Source organism: Triturus cristatus, chromosome 9, assembly GCF_964204655.1.
Source record: "Triturus cristatus chromosome 9, aTriCri1.1, whole genome shotgun sequence".
In the NCBI taxonomy this organism is placed as follows: Eukaryota; Metazoa; Chordata; class Amphibia; order Caudata; family Salamandridae; genus Triturus; species Triturus cristatus.
Genome location: NC_140592.1, coordinates 957,178,159 through 957,196,759, shown reverse-complemented (window position 1 = coordinate 957,196,759; position 18,601 = coordinate 957,178,159). Strand labels below are relative to the sequence as shown.

Genomic DNA, 18,601 nt, shown 5'->3' with positions numbered 1-18,601 from the left:
TACTGTTCCACATCATGGGAATCCTTCGTTTGATCTTTTTCATTTTTGTGTCAATAAATTCATAAAATACAGAATATTTATATGAATGCATATCGGATTTCTTGAGGATCGTGTTTCTTCTTCAATTGGTTTTGTACTGATAAATTGTTTTATACTTGTTCCTTTGTTGCAGCCAGGTTGCTCGAAGTCAGAGCTATCCTGGGTTGAGTGAAGGTTTGACAAATGAAACCAGATTGGTCGTAGAAGGGTTGGAAGTGTATTACATCGTGAGGTCTCACAGCCACAGCATGTAATAAACCTCAGTTCCTCACAGAAAGGTATTGCTTTGCAATATAAAATGTGCTGCCTTTAGAAAAGAGAAGAAGTACGAGTTATTGTATAAAATACGGGACACCAATAACAGTGTCTGCAGCATTGCACAATAAATGTAAATTATTATAAGCGCATTCAGTGTGCAGGTCTACCCCTACACATAATTAAGCCTCAACTGATTGGGGGCAGTGTCTGAAAGGCCAGAAGCTCTCGCAACATTATACGCATCTGATGGGTGTTTATGGCTGTGAACGTTTATTAGCAGCTGCCTGCTATCTGAGGTGCTGGGGTGGACAGTCGAAAACATATTGAAGGCTTGTCTTATGAGCCTGCAACCAATAAAGTAAAGAGCCAACTGACGACTAAAATCCTCACATTGGGCATTGTCTTAGCGTCAAAAACAGCAACGGGAAATATATGTGGTTTTCCAAGCAGGTTTTGATGATACATGAATATGCTGCTTTGTCCTGACCACAAGCTAGAAAATAGCCTTGGGACTGTACACAGCTACAAAAACTGCACACTTGTTATGGAGGAATAGGGAGCAACTGAGTTATGCATATCATATACCTCCAAATTATGTTATGGCATTACCCCAGTATGTGTCAACAACAGGTAGAAGAAAACCAGTTAATAAGCACTTAGATGGATAGGAAAAGCTGAACTCATGAAAGCAACTGGGAAGCGGTCAGCACTGTCCCAATCTTGCAGTGAAAGGGCATTCTGTGCTAATGAGAAACAAGTTGTGGTACAAAAGAAAGTTGTGTTGTTGGAGAAAGTAAAGCTTAAGGAGCCAATAGGTGAGTCTCCTACCAAAGAAGCAGGTATTCAACAAAAAAAAGAGACAACATTTAGGATTGCAGTAGGTGGTTCCTCAAACTCTTTTGTGATGTTCCATTTGCAGTTCGGTTGCCTTAGAATGTGGGGTGTTAAAAATTGGTGTACGCATGTGTGTGGTGTGCAATGAGATTTTATTGGGGTGTGAGATGTTAGTGATGCAATGGAACACAAAAGACAGGTGACTGAGCTGATGTCACTGTCATTTAACAAAGTGCTAATAACAGTTTTGGATCAACAGCTTCACTTCAAAGTGGTCATTTCTTCTACATGTCCACATCTTAATTTAAGTAATCACATTAATGGCTAAATCTGTATTAAATATATTTCAAGGAAGTTTGGAAAGGTCCAACCAAGTCTAATAAAACGCACTCTGGTTATGTCCTTGCTCTTAACAAATGAAAATAGATACTAGCATTTAGTTGTCTTTCGAATTACCATCTATGTTGGTGAAGCAATGGTCTGGGTAAAGCCCCATCAGTGTTTCTTTGGAGACAAGGTGAAAATAATGTTCGTCATGGCTGGAGTCATGTCTCAGCCCCTCACTGCTAGAATGGAAGCAGATAATCCACCTCACTGGGTGTAACCTAGGTGACAAGTCAACCAGCTCTATCCAGAGAGTAGAAAGGGTATGCTCTAATGGCTCATGCTAGCTGACATCTCAAGGTAAAGAAGGTCCCTGTGAATTCAACAAAGACACCTAGCCATTTGAAAGCAATACAACCAAACAAATGGAAGCCACTGATCACACACTGGGTTTTCAGTTCACACCAGCTGAATGTAAGCATGCTAGTGATTTCATCCACTAGCCCTTTCAGGTTAGTAACAACCATCTCCAAGTCTGCTAAATAATTTCCCTGGACTAGATGATTTGCCTAAATATTTTCTCTCAAATTGTACAGCATTGTGGCTGTAATGAGGCACTTATGCTCCTCTGGATGCTCCTCAAAGGTTTAGAGGTGTTACCACCAAGAGGTGCCAAGGAAAAAGAACGATCTTCAAAAGAAGAGTTTCTCCATCTTTTCAAAGGTGTGGCTCCTATTTTCTTTTTGAGTTTGTCTCAACGCCACTATATCAATTTGCAACATTGCAAAAGTGGAAGGACATAAATTGACTGTTCTCGTCTTACCACATGGCCTCCCGTTCCCAGTACAAATTTCTTCAGACATGGCTCACAAGCTTGAGGACAACATTTTTTTAAAACTCTCCCCCCCTCGCCCCCTCCTTCACTGGACAGCTCACGACATTCTTAATTTTGAAATAAGAGAGTAGAGCTGAAGCTGCAGATGGGCGCAGGCACTATGGCATGGCTTACCTATTAGTATGATGTTTGGGTTTCTCTTTTTCGCTTCCCTCATCAACCACCATTCATAACCACGAAAGTAGTTCTGATCATCTTCATAGTGCATGTGAGAGGGCTCAGTACCATCTGCCAGAAAGAAAACCAGGAACAGAATTATGAAGCGGCCCTTCTGATATTTTGCTGCACAATACTGGTTCAGAAAAAAATAAGCTACTCTTGCACAACCGGAAATGGAGAAGCAATCTTCTACATTGTGTTGACTGGTTAGTTAGTTACTTAAATTCATATTTGAAGCTAGTTTACAAACTGTGTTAAGTCTCTATAGTACTGCCTTTCGTCTGAGAAGGTTGGCAGTAAACTATTTTCTAATAGTCCAACCGTAGAATTTCTAGCATTTTCATAATTTAGTGCATTCTCTAGGTTTTACAATAGTAGTAAACTTACTTTGGGTCCAATGCTTACACATTTTTGCACACTGAAGTGGTACCGAACGCTAAAAATTTTGATATCTGAAGCCACAAATGTTAGATTCTCAAGCACTGAATCAAGATCACCGAATCTTGCTGGGACAGATGGCGCTATTAACAGTGGAAAATGTAACCAAGTAGTGGATTTTTCGAAGTAGAAATGGCCCGTTTTTAACACCCTTTGTGGGGTTTCACACACACTTGAAATGAATATTCCATCAATCAGTCAATAAATCAATCAACGAATCAGGCTTTATAAAGCGAGGCAAATCACCCGTGAGAGTCTCAAGGCACTGCAGATGCTAGCTGTTTCGTGGAGAAAGCAGTGAAAAAAGGAGGAGTCGTAGAGAAATATGGAGGAGAAAAAGGAGAAAGCAGTAAAAAACGAGGCAAAAGCCAGAGAAAGCACCCACGAAGCACTTTCCCAATCCCCATGGCAAGATCTGGAACTCAATTCCAGCTAGAATTCAGTTAATTGAAAACACCTCCAATTATAGAAAACTTTTAAAAACTTGCTATTTACAATGACGTGATTCTTTGAGACAGATCCCTGCTAAGAAGAATGTACTTGCATGTACTGAAGTGTCTATATTTACACCTTTTTACCACTTTTTGCTTAAGAATTCAATCCTCTACCCTTTCAACCATGATAACAGATAGCTCCCAGGAACCTAATGATATTTGGAGCACTTCACGGTCTTATAAGGGGTTGGAAGCATTGTATACATTCTAAAATGCAATACAATACCGCCATCTTTCAAGGGAAGTAAGTGACTGATTTCTCCCCCCATGGAAAGTGATTTTCACAAGGAGACAAAAATGGAAAACTAAAAATAAATGTGCAGTTCAACACTTATGCTAACTCTACTACTACACATATTGCATTCTGGAAACAATCTAGAATTGTAGTTTTAGGGCTAAAAGGCATTGTTGGGTTGGGAATATCCCCTTGATGGTGTACACTCCTGCCCAAGTGCCCGACTGCAAGTGGTGTCAGTTATCCTGGTTCTTGATATTGGCACCAGCCTCACATTAACCCAGTGTGTGCATGCAAGCGTTGGGCAGACACTTGACAGGAGTGAAGTCCTAGACCTGGAGAAGCACAGCAAGGATACCCTTATTTGTCTGCCAGTGGTTCAGTATGTAGAGCGGAGGTGGCAGGGTATCATGTTTTGTGACTCAGTAGTTGTAACCAGACCTTTTTATCGGTGTCATCTGTGTGAAGGTCTACACGTCTACTCATGTAAAATTCCACTTCTATGCACTAACATCCTGAGCGAGTTATGCATGTGCATGTAAGATGGTCAGTGTAATATATGCATTGTGTGTATGAGTGAACCAGAGTAATTGAGGCTTGCAGATTTCATTTTGGAAGCCCCTAGCCTGTTCTTGTGCACAAGAAGAAAGTGGGAAGTGTATTGCTGATACTTGCGAAGCTCAAGGGAAGAGGCAGACCCTGAACTGGGGAAAGAGGAGACAAGGCCCCTCAGCATCCTTTACTGAGAGCGGACGCTGATTAGCCTTCCTGAGCACTGCCATTTGTTTGATGGTGGGGTGAATGGTGGGCATTGCAGTTTCTGTTGTTCAGAGTGAGAATGGTCCTTCAGGTGAGCTATCTTTTTATCTCTGTCCTTATCACTGTTCTGTATGGCTGTTGATAGACAGGTGCAGAAGGAGCACTCTTTACTACTCTTTTATGGGTAGTCCTGACTGGAAACTACCTTCTTAAGAACAGCCTGGAGAGGACACATGAAATAAGAACCACCCCAAATGGATTCTCAAAAGGCAAACGGAGAATCCCCATTCTTGCTCTGCTTTGACTGCATAAAAGCGGGAGCCACTAATACACATGTTCCAGTTTCAATATGAAGGAAGGGAGTGCTCCACAGTGCATTCAAAGGACTGCTGTGAACCGGAGATGGTTTCTGCCCAACAGTCAGCTTGCCAGAGGTAAAGAGAAATCACCTGAAGTCTTACCTGGAAGGAAGAAGTTGTTTCCCTGTCCTCAAGCGCCTGGAAGCCAACCTCCCTGCTGAGATAGAAAAGAAGCCTGCCAACTCCGTACAAGATTGTCCAGGGAGAGACAGAAGCAGCTGGATCCGAGAAGCATGAGAGTATGTCCATACACATGGATTGAGAACAATCTGTGTATTCTAAGGAACATGAGCCCAGTCTCTAGACAAATGGTTTCAGTCTGGAACTCTAGCATCGATAAACTGCAGTTGAGCAGATTGTCCCCAAGCAGACTAAGTCGCTGTAATGACAAGCTGTGCCTGAGCAAACCATGCTACTGCGGCAACAGACAGTGCCTGAGGCAAATAAGCCACTGCAACAAAGAACCGTTGCCACTGCAGCAACAGTTTGCGCCCAAATTGACTGTACTGCTACATCAATGAACTGTGCTGAGGTGGGGTTATGCTGCCATAGACAGCCTACATCCTTGTATATGCCCTGATCTCACCTGAAGCTTAGAAGTGGGCTTGTCACCAGCCAGAGATCTGAAACAACACCAGAGACTTGCAAAGACTCTGGGTGGTACCAGCACTTCTGCCTGTTGTGGTCATGGCCCAAGCATGAAAGCACCTTCAGCTGGCATGTCTCCTAGAATTAGGTGGATGCCATACATTAAAGTACATTTCTTTAACAAAGTAAAATACTGGCTGGACAATCAGTTATTGTGGTGCTGGGTGACTGGATTTCTGAGCTTGAAGCACCCCAAAGTTACTTCCCTGAGAAGTCTGAGACTGCTCACATTGCTACCACTGAGAGTCAAGAACTGAAGGAGGTCTGACACATTTTGCAAAGACAGAGTAGGGTGGGCCCCCAACATCAGAGGCAAATGGCCCCATTCCTCAGAGGTGAGGCCTAGAAGCCCCTGCTTGCCTTGAGTAACCTAAATGGACTCGGACAGGCATATAATGAGTTATACAAGCAATTGGCATGTGTATGCACATATGACATTACTTGCATTTTGTGAGCTATTTAACTGTATGGTCTAGGCCCAAAAATGTTATTGACATATGCTTTCAGATCAGCAGAGTTGCTGATAACAAGTCTTATCATTACTACAATGGTACACATTTTTGATGACTTCAGATTTACGAAAGGCTAAGTAAGAACTGACAGCATTTGAATCTACAATTGATTTAAAGGTTGTTTATTAGCAGCCATATCTGTTAACTTTGGAAAAATGTACTGCTGATCCAGGACCAGATCACAGGAGTACAAGGGGGAGTTGTTAGCCACATCTTCTGGTTCTCCAGAGGAACAAAATAATTTTGGATTATAATTTCTTAAAAAAACATTTGAGATGTAGAAGGTTATTGACCCGGAATAGATAAAAATGGCCATGTCTACCAATGAGAGTAGAAACTCGGACCAGAGCATTAACTGCATTTCAAGTTTCCACACCATGCCAGTGTTAGTTCTTGCTATTAATTTTACCAAAATCCAATTGACAAGCACTAGACTAGTAAATTGAAACATTACTGTGGAATTAATACCATTGCCTCAAATGTCATGAAGATATACCAAATATGTGTGCTCTACAATATATAGCTGGCATGGCAGAGTTAAAAGGGGCTGTGATAAACCTGCATAACACAAACCCTTGAATGTCTTGTAAGAATAAACACAAGGCACAATGTCTGGGCCAGTGTTCACAGCCAAAATTTAAGTCTCAGCATATAGGGGCATATTCACAAATTTCATTTTGTAGTACTTAAGTAGTACACGAATAAATCTCCATCTCTCCCATATTCTCTATGGAGAAATACTCCACATGCAAGTTTACCACCAAGTAGTAAATGTTGGAGGGACCAGGGGAGTGACTGCAAAAAGAGACACCTACTCTAAATGGGAGGGGTTTAGCGAGGAGTAAGGAGGTTTTAGAGAGTTCTAAGAAAGGGTTTAGGGAGGGACAGACACCTACCCACAGGAGAGTAAGCATACAGCTATTCACAAACTGCGCTTCGAAAGTTACAACAACCAAAATGGAACCCAAAATAGATGTAACTGATAGCTGGAGTTAAACGAACGCCACACACGGCCAACCATGGGAACTGCAATATTTTAACAACCTTTTTTAAATTTAAATTGCTGGAGAGAGAGGGAAGTAATAGTGGGTACCACATTCTACATTGAAAGGGGCCAAAACATCTGCTTGTACTAATTGCAGAAGTACAAGCAGATGTTAAGTTGAACTGTTGAAGTGTAGTCCATAAACAAACTAGAGACTAATTTGGAAGACTTTGCTGAGTCAGAAGTGTAAGTAACAATTACATATATTCACTGTCAATGGATGGCAGCAGTATGTTCCTACGATGTCAAAAATTATTTTTTAATGATCGCCTCACTGCCCGTCTAATAAAGTGCAATATCCATAGAAGAGGTGATCAGGATTTTTGCTCTTCATCTGGATCCTTTGCCTTTTTTTTCACATATAAGTACCCTCGATGCAGCTGAGGGCCCATCCACCATTGGAGGATTCTATGGTGAGCGCTGGATGACCGATGATGAAGCATGACAGCCAGGATTGTGTGGGAGGTCAGCCTGTATACTTTTATTAATATCCCCTTATTTCCTTTCTATTGACAATAGGGTCATAGAAGTATCCTCAGGAAAAGGGTATTATCCCACAGAGGGTACAGGGGTCTCACATTTAAACCCCATATGGACACATTTGCTCTAATGTGATAGTCGCAAATTTGGATCTTGCCTTCTCTTGAGGAGTTTATTTACACGGACAGTATTTAGGGATCTTACCATCAAAACTGTATGCGACTCACAGACTACTATTTTTTGCAGCAAACACTTTTCAAGCTGAACCTAAACACTAGATGGAGTTTTCTTCGACAGAACTTGGGGCATTGGCCGGGAATCACAACAATACAGCGGAGAGCTATGCCTGGAGCTGAAACAGACCACCATTGGACAACACCAGATGCCAAAGTAAGAAGAAGGTTTCTCTGTATGCAAGCGTGGATTGAGGACAGCTTGGTGCTTGCTCTGCTTGACAATCAGATCACACTGCCTCGGATGATTTCATTTTGAAATAGAAAACCAAGAAATGTTTCATTACTTTAATTGCAGAAACACATCTGGGTAGGAAATGCTGAAAAGTAAAGAAGGGGGAAGTCTAGGGAACTAGGAGTTAGAGGTGTGAATGACATTTTACCTAACTAGTGCAGGAGGCTTATGAGGGATGGCAAAGTTGCGTAAGTCCCTACTGCAGACTCCATTGCATGAATGCTGAAAAAAGTACACTGGTTGCTACAAACTTATTTTAATTGTGAAAGGGCCAGCGGACATGTGTCCGTGCACTTTTTGACCTCACTCCTACACTGAGCTTTCCATCACTGCAAAAACGTTTTTTCCCTCCTTCACGAGATGAGCTACGACGAAAGCCGGCAGGCTACTTAAAACCCTCAGAACCTTGGTGAGAGAGAGGGTAAGAGAGGAGAAAATTTAAACCAGAGAATCCACACAGAATAATGTTCCAACTAGGACTACAGCCCCAGTTAAGTACTACTGCATGCAGATTTAAAATTAACTGAGCTATGAGCACTTAGGATGATAAATACAGGTGTTTCCTCGAGGAAGACACATTTTATATTTGATGCACAATTTAATTTTAAAAGAATAATATGGCTTCTTTAGCACATACCCAACTTGAGGAAGTTTCTGGGCCCTGGAGAAGGGTGGACGTCCAACAATGATTATACTAGAAAGATTTCCAAAATATGAGAAAATCCGTAGATGTTTATGGAAGAACTACCAATATTTTTGTATGTTATAATCCTACATGGACTGATGTAAATCAGTTGTTGCATGATATCATGCCTGGAGATGTCCGAAACCGATTGGTTCCTATGATCAACTGACCACAATAAATCACTAGTAAGCACTGCAAGGGATGCGTTGTTTAACAAACATTACAGAGACTTACCCTACTAAGACTGATTAGATGGAAATGAACACTTGTCAACATAATAAGGATGAATTTTCTGTTTGTTTCTTGGATCAGTTGAAAGAGATCTTTGGTCCCCATTCTGATACTGTGAAAACCACAGAAGAGGTGGTGGTGGATTCATTTGTACAAGAATTGTTGTAAAAGGTGCAAGAACAACTAAGAACATTATGTGTAGTTTGGTAGAACAGGAGTCTCTGAGTTGATTCTCTGGCTGTTCACTATGTGATCGTTTAAGATGAAAGAAAGACTCTACATAGTCCAAACCAATATCTTTGCAAATTCAGCCTTTTAAGCAGACTTTCAGAGGGATGGGTAAAGGAGGCAAGTGGCACTGAGGCAGAAGGGCTGGGAGGGACCAACATTGGGGCCAGAGAGAGATTGCTCAGTTTAATAACACCTACTGTTTCAATTGTGGGCAGCGTGGTCAATAGAAGCAGGACTGGGCATTTAAGACCACCATGAGCAGTCCAATTTCTCCCTCCCTCCCCCCAAATAGATATCTGGTATTTTAGGACAGTCCGAGAGTAATCAACTAGTCTGTACATACTTTGATCTCCATATAGCAGAAAGGCCCAGATGTGTGATCTGTCATCAATGGAAAGTCCAAGACTTATTGATACTGGTGCTAGTAGATCACCCCTGAGACCTCAGAGTTCCTCTCTAACCCTGTGACTATTTTTTTGGGCTCAATCACAGACCAGTAACACTTTGTTTTAAAACTTGCCTCTCCATCTAACCTACTGAGGAGGGATCTCTTGTGCAAGCTGAACTATACAGTATATTTTGATATTCGGTCTTTTGGATGCTCCTATTGAAAATGAAAATGCTGTTTAGCGGTCTTAAGTAAACATGAATCTCCTCCTGCTATAATTACCAATACAAATATGCCTTTGCAAGAAATGTCAGATGGTTTAGCACAAGTACCTTTATCTTTATGGCCCTAGCACAATAGTGATTTAAGCTATATTTTAACTGCTGACCTTGTTAAAATTTGATTAAATCCAATGAGGAAACTTCCCTGAATACAAATGCGACCTCTTCATCCTAAGGCAGAAGAAGAAATCATCCTTGTTAATGCTGCTGTTAAAATAATATGTTTTAATCTTTACCCAAAGCCTCTTCAATACATATTTTTTACTCTGCAAAAAGCCTGGTAAAGAAGCCTATTAAAACTTGTGAAGGTTTTAAAACTCTATACGGTTATGCTGCACAATTTTCCTGCAATACCCAAACATGCTACTATTCTCTCATGTATTCCACTAAATGTCATGTTTTAATGTTGTTGACATATGTTCAGCTATCTGCTCTATCCTTAAACAACCGGAAGCCAGTTTCCTTTTGCTTTCTCATTCGGTGGCACTTTAATGACATGTGCTTAGTCAGGACAGCCACCTTCTCTCTTCTCTCAAGCACTTAAGAAAGATGTAGATACCTTGGTCTTTCCATGTGTTTTTACCCAGATTATAGGCTGCTGAAAGAATGCAAACAAGAGTCCTTCTATCTGCTCATTGATATAGCCAAGCAAGAGCATAAAGCTACTAGGGAAAAGTTGTAATAGGTTTGGCTCTATTCAGTCTTAAGTCACAATATCTCAGCAGGAGAGAGAGCCATGTCTAATGATTGCACTTTAGCTATTTGCAAGTTACCCAGCCATGTTACTGTATCTCAAATGTGTACTCCCCTAGGAATGGCAGGCTTCTATTGTCAGTGGATTTTAAGGTATGCTACTATAGTGAAACAATTACACGATCTACTAAAAAAAGCATTCCCTGAGCTTGTGCCTTGATCTAGGGGAAGCCTTTGTATTTCTGAAAACCCCAGTGTCCTATACTATTAATTTGGGGTGGTCTCATTCTTCAAAACCTTTCACTCTGCTAGTCACAGAAATGCTCTCTGCACCTTGCACGAAATAGTTGAGTCAACATTACTGCAAGTACATTTAGCACAAGTTGCTGAACTAATTGCTCTCCCTTGTGCTTGTATCCTATCTATTCAGAATAAGTGAAATTGTTTTTTTTTTTTTAATCACAATATGCCTTCTGCATTGTTCATGATTTTTAACTTTTATAGATACAAGAGGGTTTCCTGAACTCTGCTGGTACTCCTAATGAGAAAGGATCCTACATGAACAGGTTGCTTGATGCACTTTAACTCCAAACAATTAATGATTGTTAGGTGTGGAGCCCACCAAACTACCCAAGTCAGGGGCAGGGCTTTTGCAGATAATGCTGCTAAAAATATTATTTGGTCTTTCAATTCTCATAGAACTCCACATGTATCCCAAACTACTGATCACTTCGTGCCCACCTTACAAGATATGGGCTAGATACCAGAGAGTGAAAAGAGTATTTGGACTTCAAACTGCCATCCCAGACCACCTGAACAGATTTTGGCATGACAATAATGCTCCTAGAACACTGCTATTTATTGCCACCAACAAAACAGTCTTCTGTGTAAGAAGTTAAACCAGGCAAATTTACATCAGCTTAAAAGGGGAAATTCAAAAAGAAGGCCAAAACAAGATTTAAATCTAAGTGAGGAACAATAAATGTAGTGGATGGAAACAAGTGAAGCAAACCTCTCAAAAAATGTGCCACTTGTGGAAATCTAAATAAAGAAAGTTGATAGAAGGCACAGGATAGTAGAAGGGTAGAGGCATAGCCCTTAACTGCTGCCACTATCAGACCCTGCAGGGGACAACACAAACCATCAGAAAGTTGAGCATGAAAGGGGTTAAGGACTCGACTCCCTCCACTGAACGAAGCTAGCCAAGCAACCTGGATTTGGGTTTCGTGGCTGACGTATTCACCATCATGGTCTGTGACTTCATCAGGGAAGCTAGAATATTCTAGCAGGCACCGCTCAATCTCCATGCATACACTAGCAGTGTGTGGGGGCTAAGGTGGAAAGCAGGTATGTTCTATATGGCAGAGGAAGGGACAGCCTAGTGCGGAGTATCAACAAATGGGATAACAAGATCTTCTGAGCCCTTTCGGTTTCGACCAGAATACGCTGTGCTCAGTCCTCTAACACTTTCCGCTGTACTTTTGGCAGAAGCGGGATCAGAGGAAATATTTACAGAAGATTCTGAAATAAGTTATACCTGAAGGAACCCCACCAGGGACTTATGCAGTGGGATGTGCATGGTACAAAATGAACGTCACTACTTCTTCTGGGCTGTGGCTAAGAGATCCACCAAAGAAAACTCCAATCTGGTGATCAACTCCATCACTTCACGATGTAGCTCACAATCATTGTCCTCCAGTGAGACAGCATCAGCCTTCACATTGAAGGAACAGTTTATTTGAGCCACCACTGGTAATATTTTCCATCAGTAAAAACAATACTACAGGCTAACTGCCTCCCAGTACCCCACTTCGCCCTGTCTTTTATATATAATAGACAGTGGTGGTAATGTCCAACAAAATCTTGATGGTGTTTCCTCAGACCAGATGATTGCCATCAAAAGGGGTGCAAGCCTGTGTCAGGGGTGGGGGGAGCTGCAGCACCAGAAAATCCAGTGAAATGCATCAGAGTGTGTTGGTGGTGCATAACAGCCATGCATCGAAGTGTGTTGGTGGTGCATAACAGCCATGCCCTTGGATCAAGCAATGGTGTCCACAAAATCCAGGATGTGCTTCAAGATCTGTTTGAATGCATACAATCAGTCATTGACCAGGCATGAAAACTGCTTTTTCATGTAGTCTATCAAGGTGACCACTGTATGTTTTGCCAATTCCCACAATGCATGAACATAGCAACACAGAAAGCAGTGGCCTTCACAATGTGGATGGCCAACCTGCCAAAAACAAAGACCTTATAGCCCATAGAGTCAAGCTATTTTGATTCACTACCGGTCCAAAAAAGGGTTTCTCCTAACCAGGCATGACAGGGTCCAAGAATGATTGATTGAATCAATGCAAAGGCTCTGCCACTTGCGAGGAAGGTTGAAAGATCCCAGCCAACTTCACCTTCACAAATGGCAAGGTCAATTCCAAGGCTTCAGCTGCTGTACATACTACAGTCATACATGAAAAAACTTCATATGAAGCATGACCAGAAGAGTAAGGTATGTCTCATTCCAGTAAAGGGTCCAAGCCACTCGTATTATTAAATTCAAAATCAGTATTATAATCATTAGTCTCTGTATGGTCATAATCTTCTGTCAGGGTGCTACGATTGGGCCGGAGTCAGAGATGAAGATCTTCTTCATTCTGGAAAGTTCTTGAGACTTAAAAAGCGTACTCTGCCAAGGGAGCATCATTTAAGTTTGTTTAACTTTTTCGTCACCACACCAATGTCTTCTGCCTTCAACAGCTTCAAGAGTGGCATTGTGGTCTGCTCTGTGGGCAACATCTCCATTGGTGGAGAGACTCCAACTGAATGAGAAAGGTGCTGTAGGAAGCTGGCTCTCTATATAGTGTACTAAAACGAAGTACGCTGTGCAAAGAGTCCAGTAGGTCCCAAATTGGTTTACAGAGGCTAAAGTAGATAATACTAATGATCTCTTTTGTGATCGTATGGGCGAGCAGTTAGGCTTATCAGAGGGTAGTGCTAAGTATTTGTTGTACTCGGAAGAAAATAATTGAGACACACACACTCAAAGAACAAATCCAAGACCACTTTGTATATAGGTTTTAAAACCAAGAACTTCTTTCAAAGGTAAGTACTATTTTCGATAGCAATAATCCCACGTTAGAGAAAAGTTCAAACCTGTGTGCTTTTACGCATAATGCAATCCTATGGAAGGAAAAGTCAAAGATGCATAAAGGTAGGTACAGACGATTTCATGGGTTCTCCGTCAGGGTTCGGAATTGTAGTGGGCCAAGGTCCAAAGTACTACCAGCAGTTCTTCGGGAACCGTCAGGGTTCTACCGGGAGTAGGATGTTGGTGAGGCTGGTAGCTGGTGCTCAACGATGAAGGGTGCCATCAGAAATAGGTTGCAGAGGGGGACTTGCGGACAAATCGGAGAGCTCCATAAGGGGAGCTTAGGTCGCAATGGGCCTTGGAGCAAGAAGGCACAGTTAGTTCGTCGGGACACGGGCCGGGCTGGGCCAGGCTGCTCAGGTGCAGAGTGGTTTGGTCAGCTGGTCTGAGTGCGCAAAGCTGTACCTCATCGTCAGGGGCAAAATCAGTACCTCTGGGCCACTCACAAAGTGAGTCTCAGTGATGCAGACTTCCCTTGATGGCGGCTCGGTTGTGGTGTGGGGAGAATCCGGACTGGACTCCTCACTGTTGGTGTTTGGTGAAGGTTGTTCGGCACCCCGGGTGTTGGTACTGCACAGCACCGGTTGGTCCGAATGTCTTCACACTCGGTGGGGAGATAGATCTGACATTCCAGAGTGTGGGTACCTTCTCCTGCTCCGCTGCGACATTGGTCTGGCAAGTAAGCTGCAAGGCGGTGGACTGGACTCTGCTTGTTGGTGCCTGCGGACTGCAGAGGAGTAGCTCCTCTACTCCAAGGGCGACTGTAGGTGATTTTCTAAGTGCTGGCATGCTGCCGAAAGCGTTGGTACTTTTCCAGCTCACTGGAGTCAGTCAGTCTCGATTGTCAAGGGAGGGCTGAGGACAGGTAAGGTTTTGATACAAAGTCCAAAGTTCTGCCGCAAAGACACTTCTTCATCCTTCTTTTGATCCTTCAAATCGGAGTTCTTGGTTTCAGGTGTGCCACCGAAGTACTCATTAGGGAGGGGTGTGTAAGGGTCGCAACAGGTAGTAGCCAATGGGCTGCCTACCTTTAGGGTGTATACACCCTCTAGGTGACCACTTCCTGTGGGAAGTGGGAATAACCCTGACCCTAGAATGCTAATTGCATCCAAAACAAGAGGGACGAATTTGAAAAGTACAGTCCACATCAACCGCCTCCCCCTAGGGGTGGTGCTGGCTGAATGTGGGAACGCCTTCTAATGATAGAAATGTTCCCGCCTGTTTTGCCGTCACAAATTTGGGTCAGGACAGGCGGGTGGGCATCTCCACTATATGGAGAGGTCTGGGTCACATAACAAAGGCGGCAGGGCCTTTGAAGCTTCCCGCCCTGGAATGCACATCTTGTGTGGAGGAGGTGTGAACACCTTTGCCCACAGTAGTCTTTTTTCCTGGCTACAAGAGCGAAGGCTCTCACCTCAGGAGGTCAGAAACCGGTCTATTTGTGGCTGGCTGGTCGAGACCGGTCAGTCAGCACACTAGTAGTCAGTAGGTTGTCAGGGGACACCTCTGAGGTGCTCTTTGGGTGCATCTATTAATAAATCCAGCACTGGCATCAGTGTGGATGTATCAAGACAAGATGTTTGGTAATAAACACCTTGAGGAGCAGTGAAGCCATCATGTAGCTGAGGACTCGTAATTATGAGTGTCCAGCCCATGTACTGTTCATGTCTTCCATGTGTATTTGTGAAATCCAAGGGTGAACACATCCACTCATGCAGATATACCCACACATGGGCATAGTGCACCCTTCCTTAGGGCTGTAAGGCCTGGAGTAGGGGAGACTTACCTATACAACATGTAGTGCTAGCCGCTATCGCACACAGGGATGTGTGCTATGTCGAGTCTTCGGTTTTCTCTGCATCAAGATACAAAGGCTGCAAAAGCAGTTTGCATGAGCTTGGTGAGGGGTCGCTTAGGGTGGCACAATTCGTGCTGCAGGCCTCAGGGGCCTGCTTTAGTTCCAAGTGCCTTGTGTTGGCAGGGGTACCACTTACGAGGGTTTACAAGGATCCTAAAAAGGTGCAAAAGGCAGAACAATCATACAGTTTATGGAAAGAACACCGGTGCTGGGGAACTGGTTAGCAGAAACCCTGTACACTTTTAGTCAAAGTTGCACCAGATACCAGGCAAAATGTGTAGGCAACCATGAGAAAAGGGGCACTTTCCTACACAATCCCCTTCAAACGAAAGAAGATGAGACTAACCTTTCCCAATACAGTCTTCATTGTCTAAGTAGAAGAACCTGGAAAGGCCATATGCATAGGCATCGTCAGTACCAGGAGTGTTTCCACTGGAAAGTCCATTCCCTGTAGGGAGAAGGACCACCTTAAAAGTTTTGGGTTTTAATCTTTCATCTGCATAAGCCATCTGAGAGGTCTGTGGTTGGTCTGGACAAGGAAGTGAGTATCAAACAGGTATGGTTTCAGCTTCTTCAGGGATCAAACCACAGCAATGCCACTCCAACGCTGTTCCCTGGGAAGTAACCTTCTGCTTATAAAAGCAACAGGCTGGCCATGGCCATCATCATTGGCTTGGGATAGGACCTTGCTCAGAGGCATCGATCTGCACAATGAGCTGTCTAGAGTAATCTGGAACTTTGAGAATGGGTGTTGAGCACATTGCCCCGTTCACAGCATTAAAACCCCTTTGAGAACTACCTGTCTAGGCTTTTTCTTGGATGTGAATTCTGTGAAGGGTGCCACAATGGACTCATACCGCTTCACAAACCTCCTGTAATAGCCAGTCAAGCCAAGGAATGCCCTGACAGCAATATTGTCAAGATATGCTACACTAAAAGCTTCCAGACCAGCGAGGACTTGGTTCACCAATCTTTGGAAGGTGGCAGGGGCATTCTTTAAGCCAAGGGCATAACAGTGAACTGATAATGCCCATCTGGAGTGAGAATGTAGTCTTTTCTTTTGCTCCAGGAGCCTTACCGATCTGCCAGTACCCTGATGTCAGATCAAAAGTAATGAGAAATTTGGTTGCTCTCAATTTGTATTTCAACTCGAAAACTCTGGGTATGGGTTGAGCATCTGTCTTAGTGACAGCACTGAGAACTCTGTAGTGCACACAAAAACGAATTTCTGGTTTTCCACCTTTGGAGTGGTGTTTGGAGGACTAGGACCCCTGGGCTAGCCCTGGGGCTGTTAGAGGGTTCAATAACCTCCAACTAAAACATATTGCTGACTTCAGCTTTGGTGTTCTCTATAACATGGTCAGACTGTTGATAGATCTTATTTTTGACAGGCAAACTGTCTCCAGTGTCCACATCATGGGTACACCAATGTGTCTTTACAGGTGTTAAGAAGAGCCCAGCATACCGCTCCAGGACTTCCCTACAGTCAGCTTGCTGTTGAGCAGAGAGGAGATCTGAATAGGCCACTACATCTACTGACCCATCTTTGGGGCTTCTTGAAAGGAGGTCAGGGAAAGGTTCACTCTCTGTTTCCTGATCCTCATCAGTGACCATCAGTATAGTCACTTCAGCCCTGTCATGGAAACATTTAAGGCAGTTAACATGGATAACCCTTTTGGGGCTCCTACTAGTGCCAATTTCAACCAAATAGGTAACTTCACCTTTCCTCTAAATGATAGGGTAGGGCCCTAGGTACCACAGGCTCCAACACCCATATCTTCTCCACTCCACTGTGGCAGCCTTTTGGTCATACCAGAGTTTTTGAAGCTCTTGGCTGGCCTCTAGGTTGTGGTTTCCTTTGTCCATGTACTCTGCCGCCCAGGAACATAGGCCTAGTACATAGCCCACAATATCTTGTTTAGGCTCTTTGAGAGGTCTCTCCCAGCCTCCCTTAACCAGACAAAGTGGTCCCCTCACAGGTTGCCAAACAGAAGTTCAAAGGGGGGAAAACATACTCCATTCTGTGGCAATTTTCTGTAAGCGAAAAGCAGGCATGTCAAAATGACATCCCATCTCATTCTGAGTTTTACATGGAGTCCTGTGATCATGCCTTTGATGTCCTTGCTGAATGTCTCAACCAGGCCATTAGTGTGTGGGTGATATGGGGTAGTGAACTTGTAAGTCACTCCACATTCAGTCCACATGAATAGCAAGCATCAACCACATGCACCAAACCAATACAGCATATGCAATTGTCATGTAGAGCCGAGAAAAGATACCTTCATGTGGCATCTTAGACAAGGCTTGAAACCTGAAAGTTTTGAAAGAGACTTATGAGCTATTTACAGAGTAGGAATTTCAGGGTGAGCCATGATGTGATATTCATGCGGATGAGGTGCCGAAAAACAGGAATTCATGTCAGTGAGCCTGTTGGTGCTTGATATACTCCTGTGTTGTCATGTCCGGTCGACGAGTCTCAGATGAACCCACATGACACCACCTGGCAACACTAGAGAGGTATTGCTAGGGAAAAGCTTTCCAGAGCTATCTGAAGCCTGAAAGGATAATTCATAAGCGGATGAATGTGCAGGAAGATGTATCCATGAGAAAAGAAAGCATAATTGAAAGGTTGGGGAATTAAAATGTTTATCAATGCCATGGTTGTTCTGTTGATTTACATTCTGGTCTTGTATCGCCTTTGTAAAAGACCACACAAGAGGCAAAGGAACTTCAACGATTTACCCTTTATGATGATAACAAATTTGATGAATGTATCTTAGGAAGTAGAGAAGATGGAGAGGTGTAGGATTTGATTCATTTGATGAATATTAAGCTATTTTGAAGATGTACTTGTTTGTACAATAACATAGTACAAGACGGAAGGATTGTGAAATTAAAACATACACAACCTGATTTTAAAAAAGTTGTAACTGCAATCCGTAGGGGCCATGCTACCATACCTTACTGGGCGTGCCCGTCTCCAAGGCAAAAGGTGTGCCTTGGCACCAGAGACATACAATTTACAAACAAACCTGCTCAGATGAAACAATCTCCATTTTGTCACTTGTGAAGGCCATTTACTAATTCTTATGAGCACAACTAGATACGTTTTTGTATTCTAGGTGAGATTTTACTCATGTGATCA

General features: G+C 43.0%; 1 protein-coding gene across 2 annotated transcripts in view; it reads right to left on the bottom strand.

Annotated features, from left to right (window-relative positions):
* The window catches only part of GALC (galactosylceramidase), a 201,053-nt gene that overhangs the window by 169,507 nt on the left and 12,945 nt on the right, over positions 1-18,601 (bottom strand). For both annotated transcript variants that reach the window (XM_085626587.1, XM_085626588.1), the window contains exon 4: positions 2,465-2,578. In XM_085626587.1, coding sequence (XP_085482713.1) covers positions 2,465-2,578 — 114 coding nt within the window. The remainder of the gene's footprint in view (positions 1-2,464; positions 2,579-18,601) is intronic.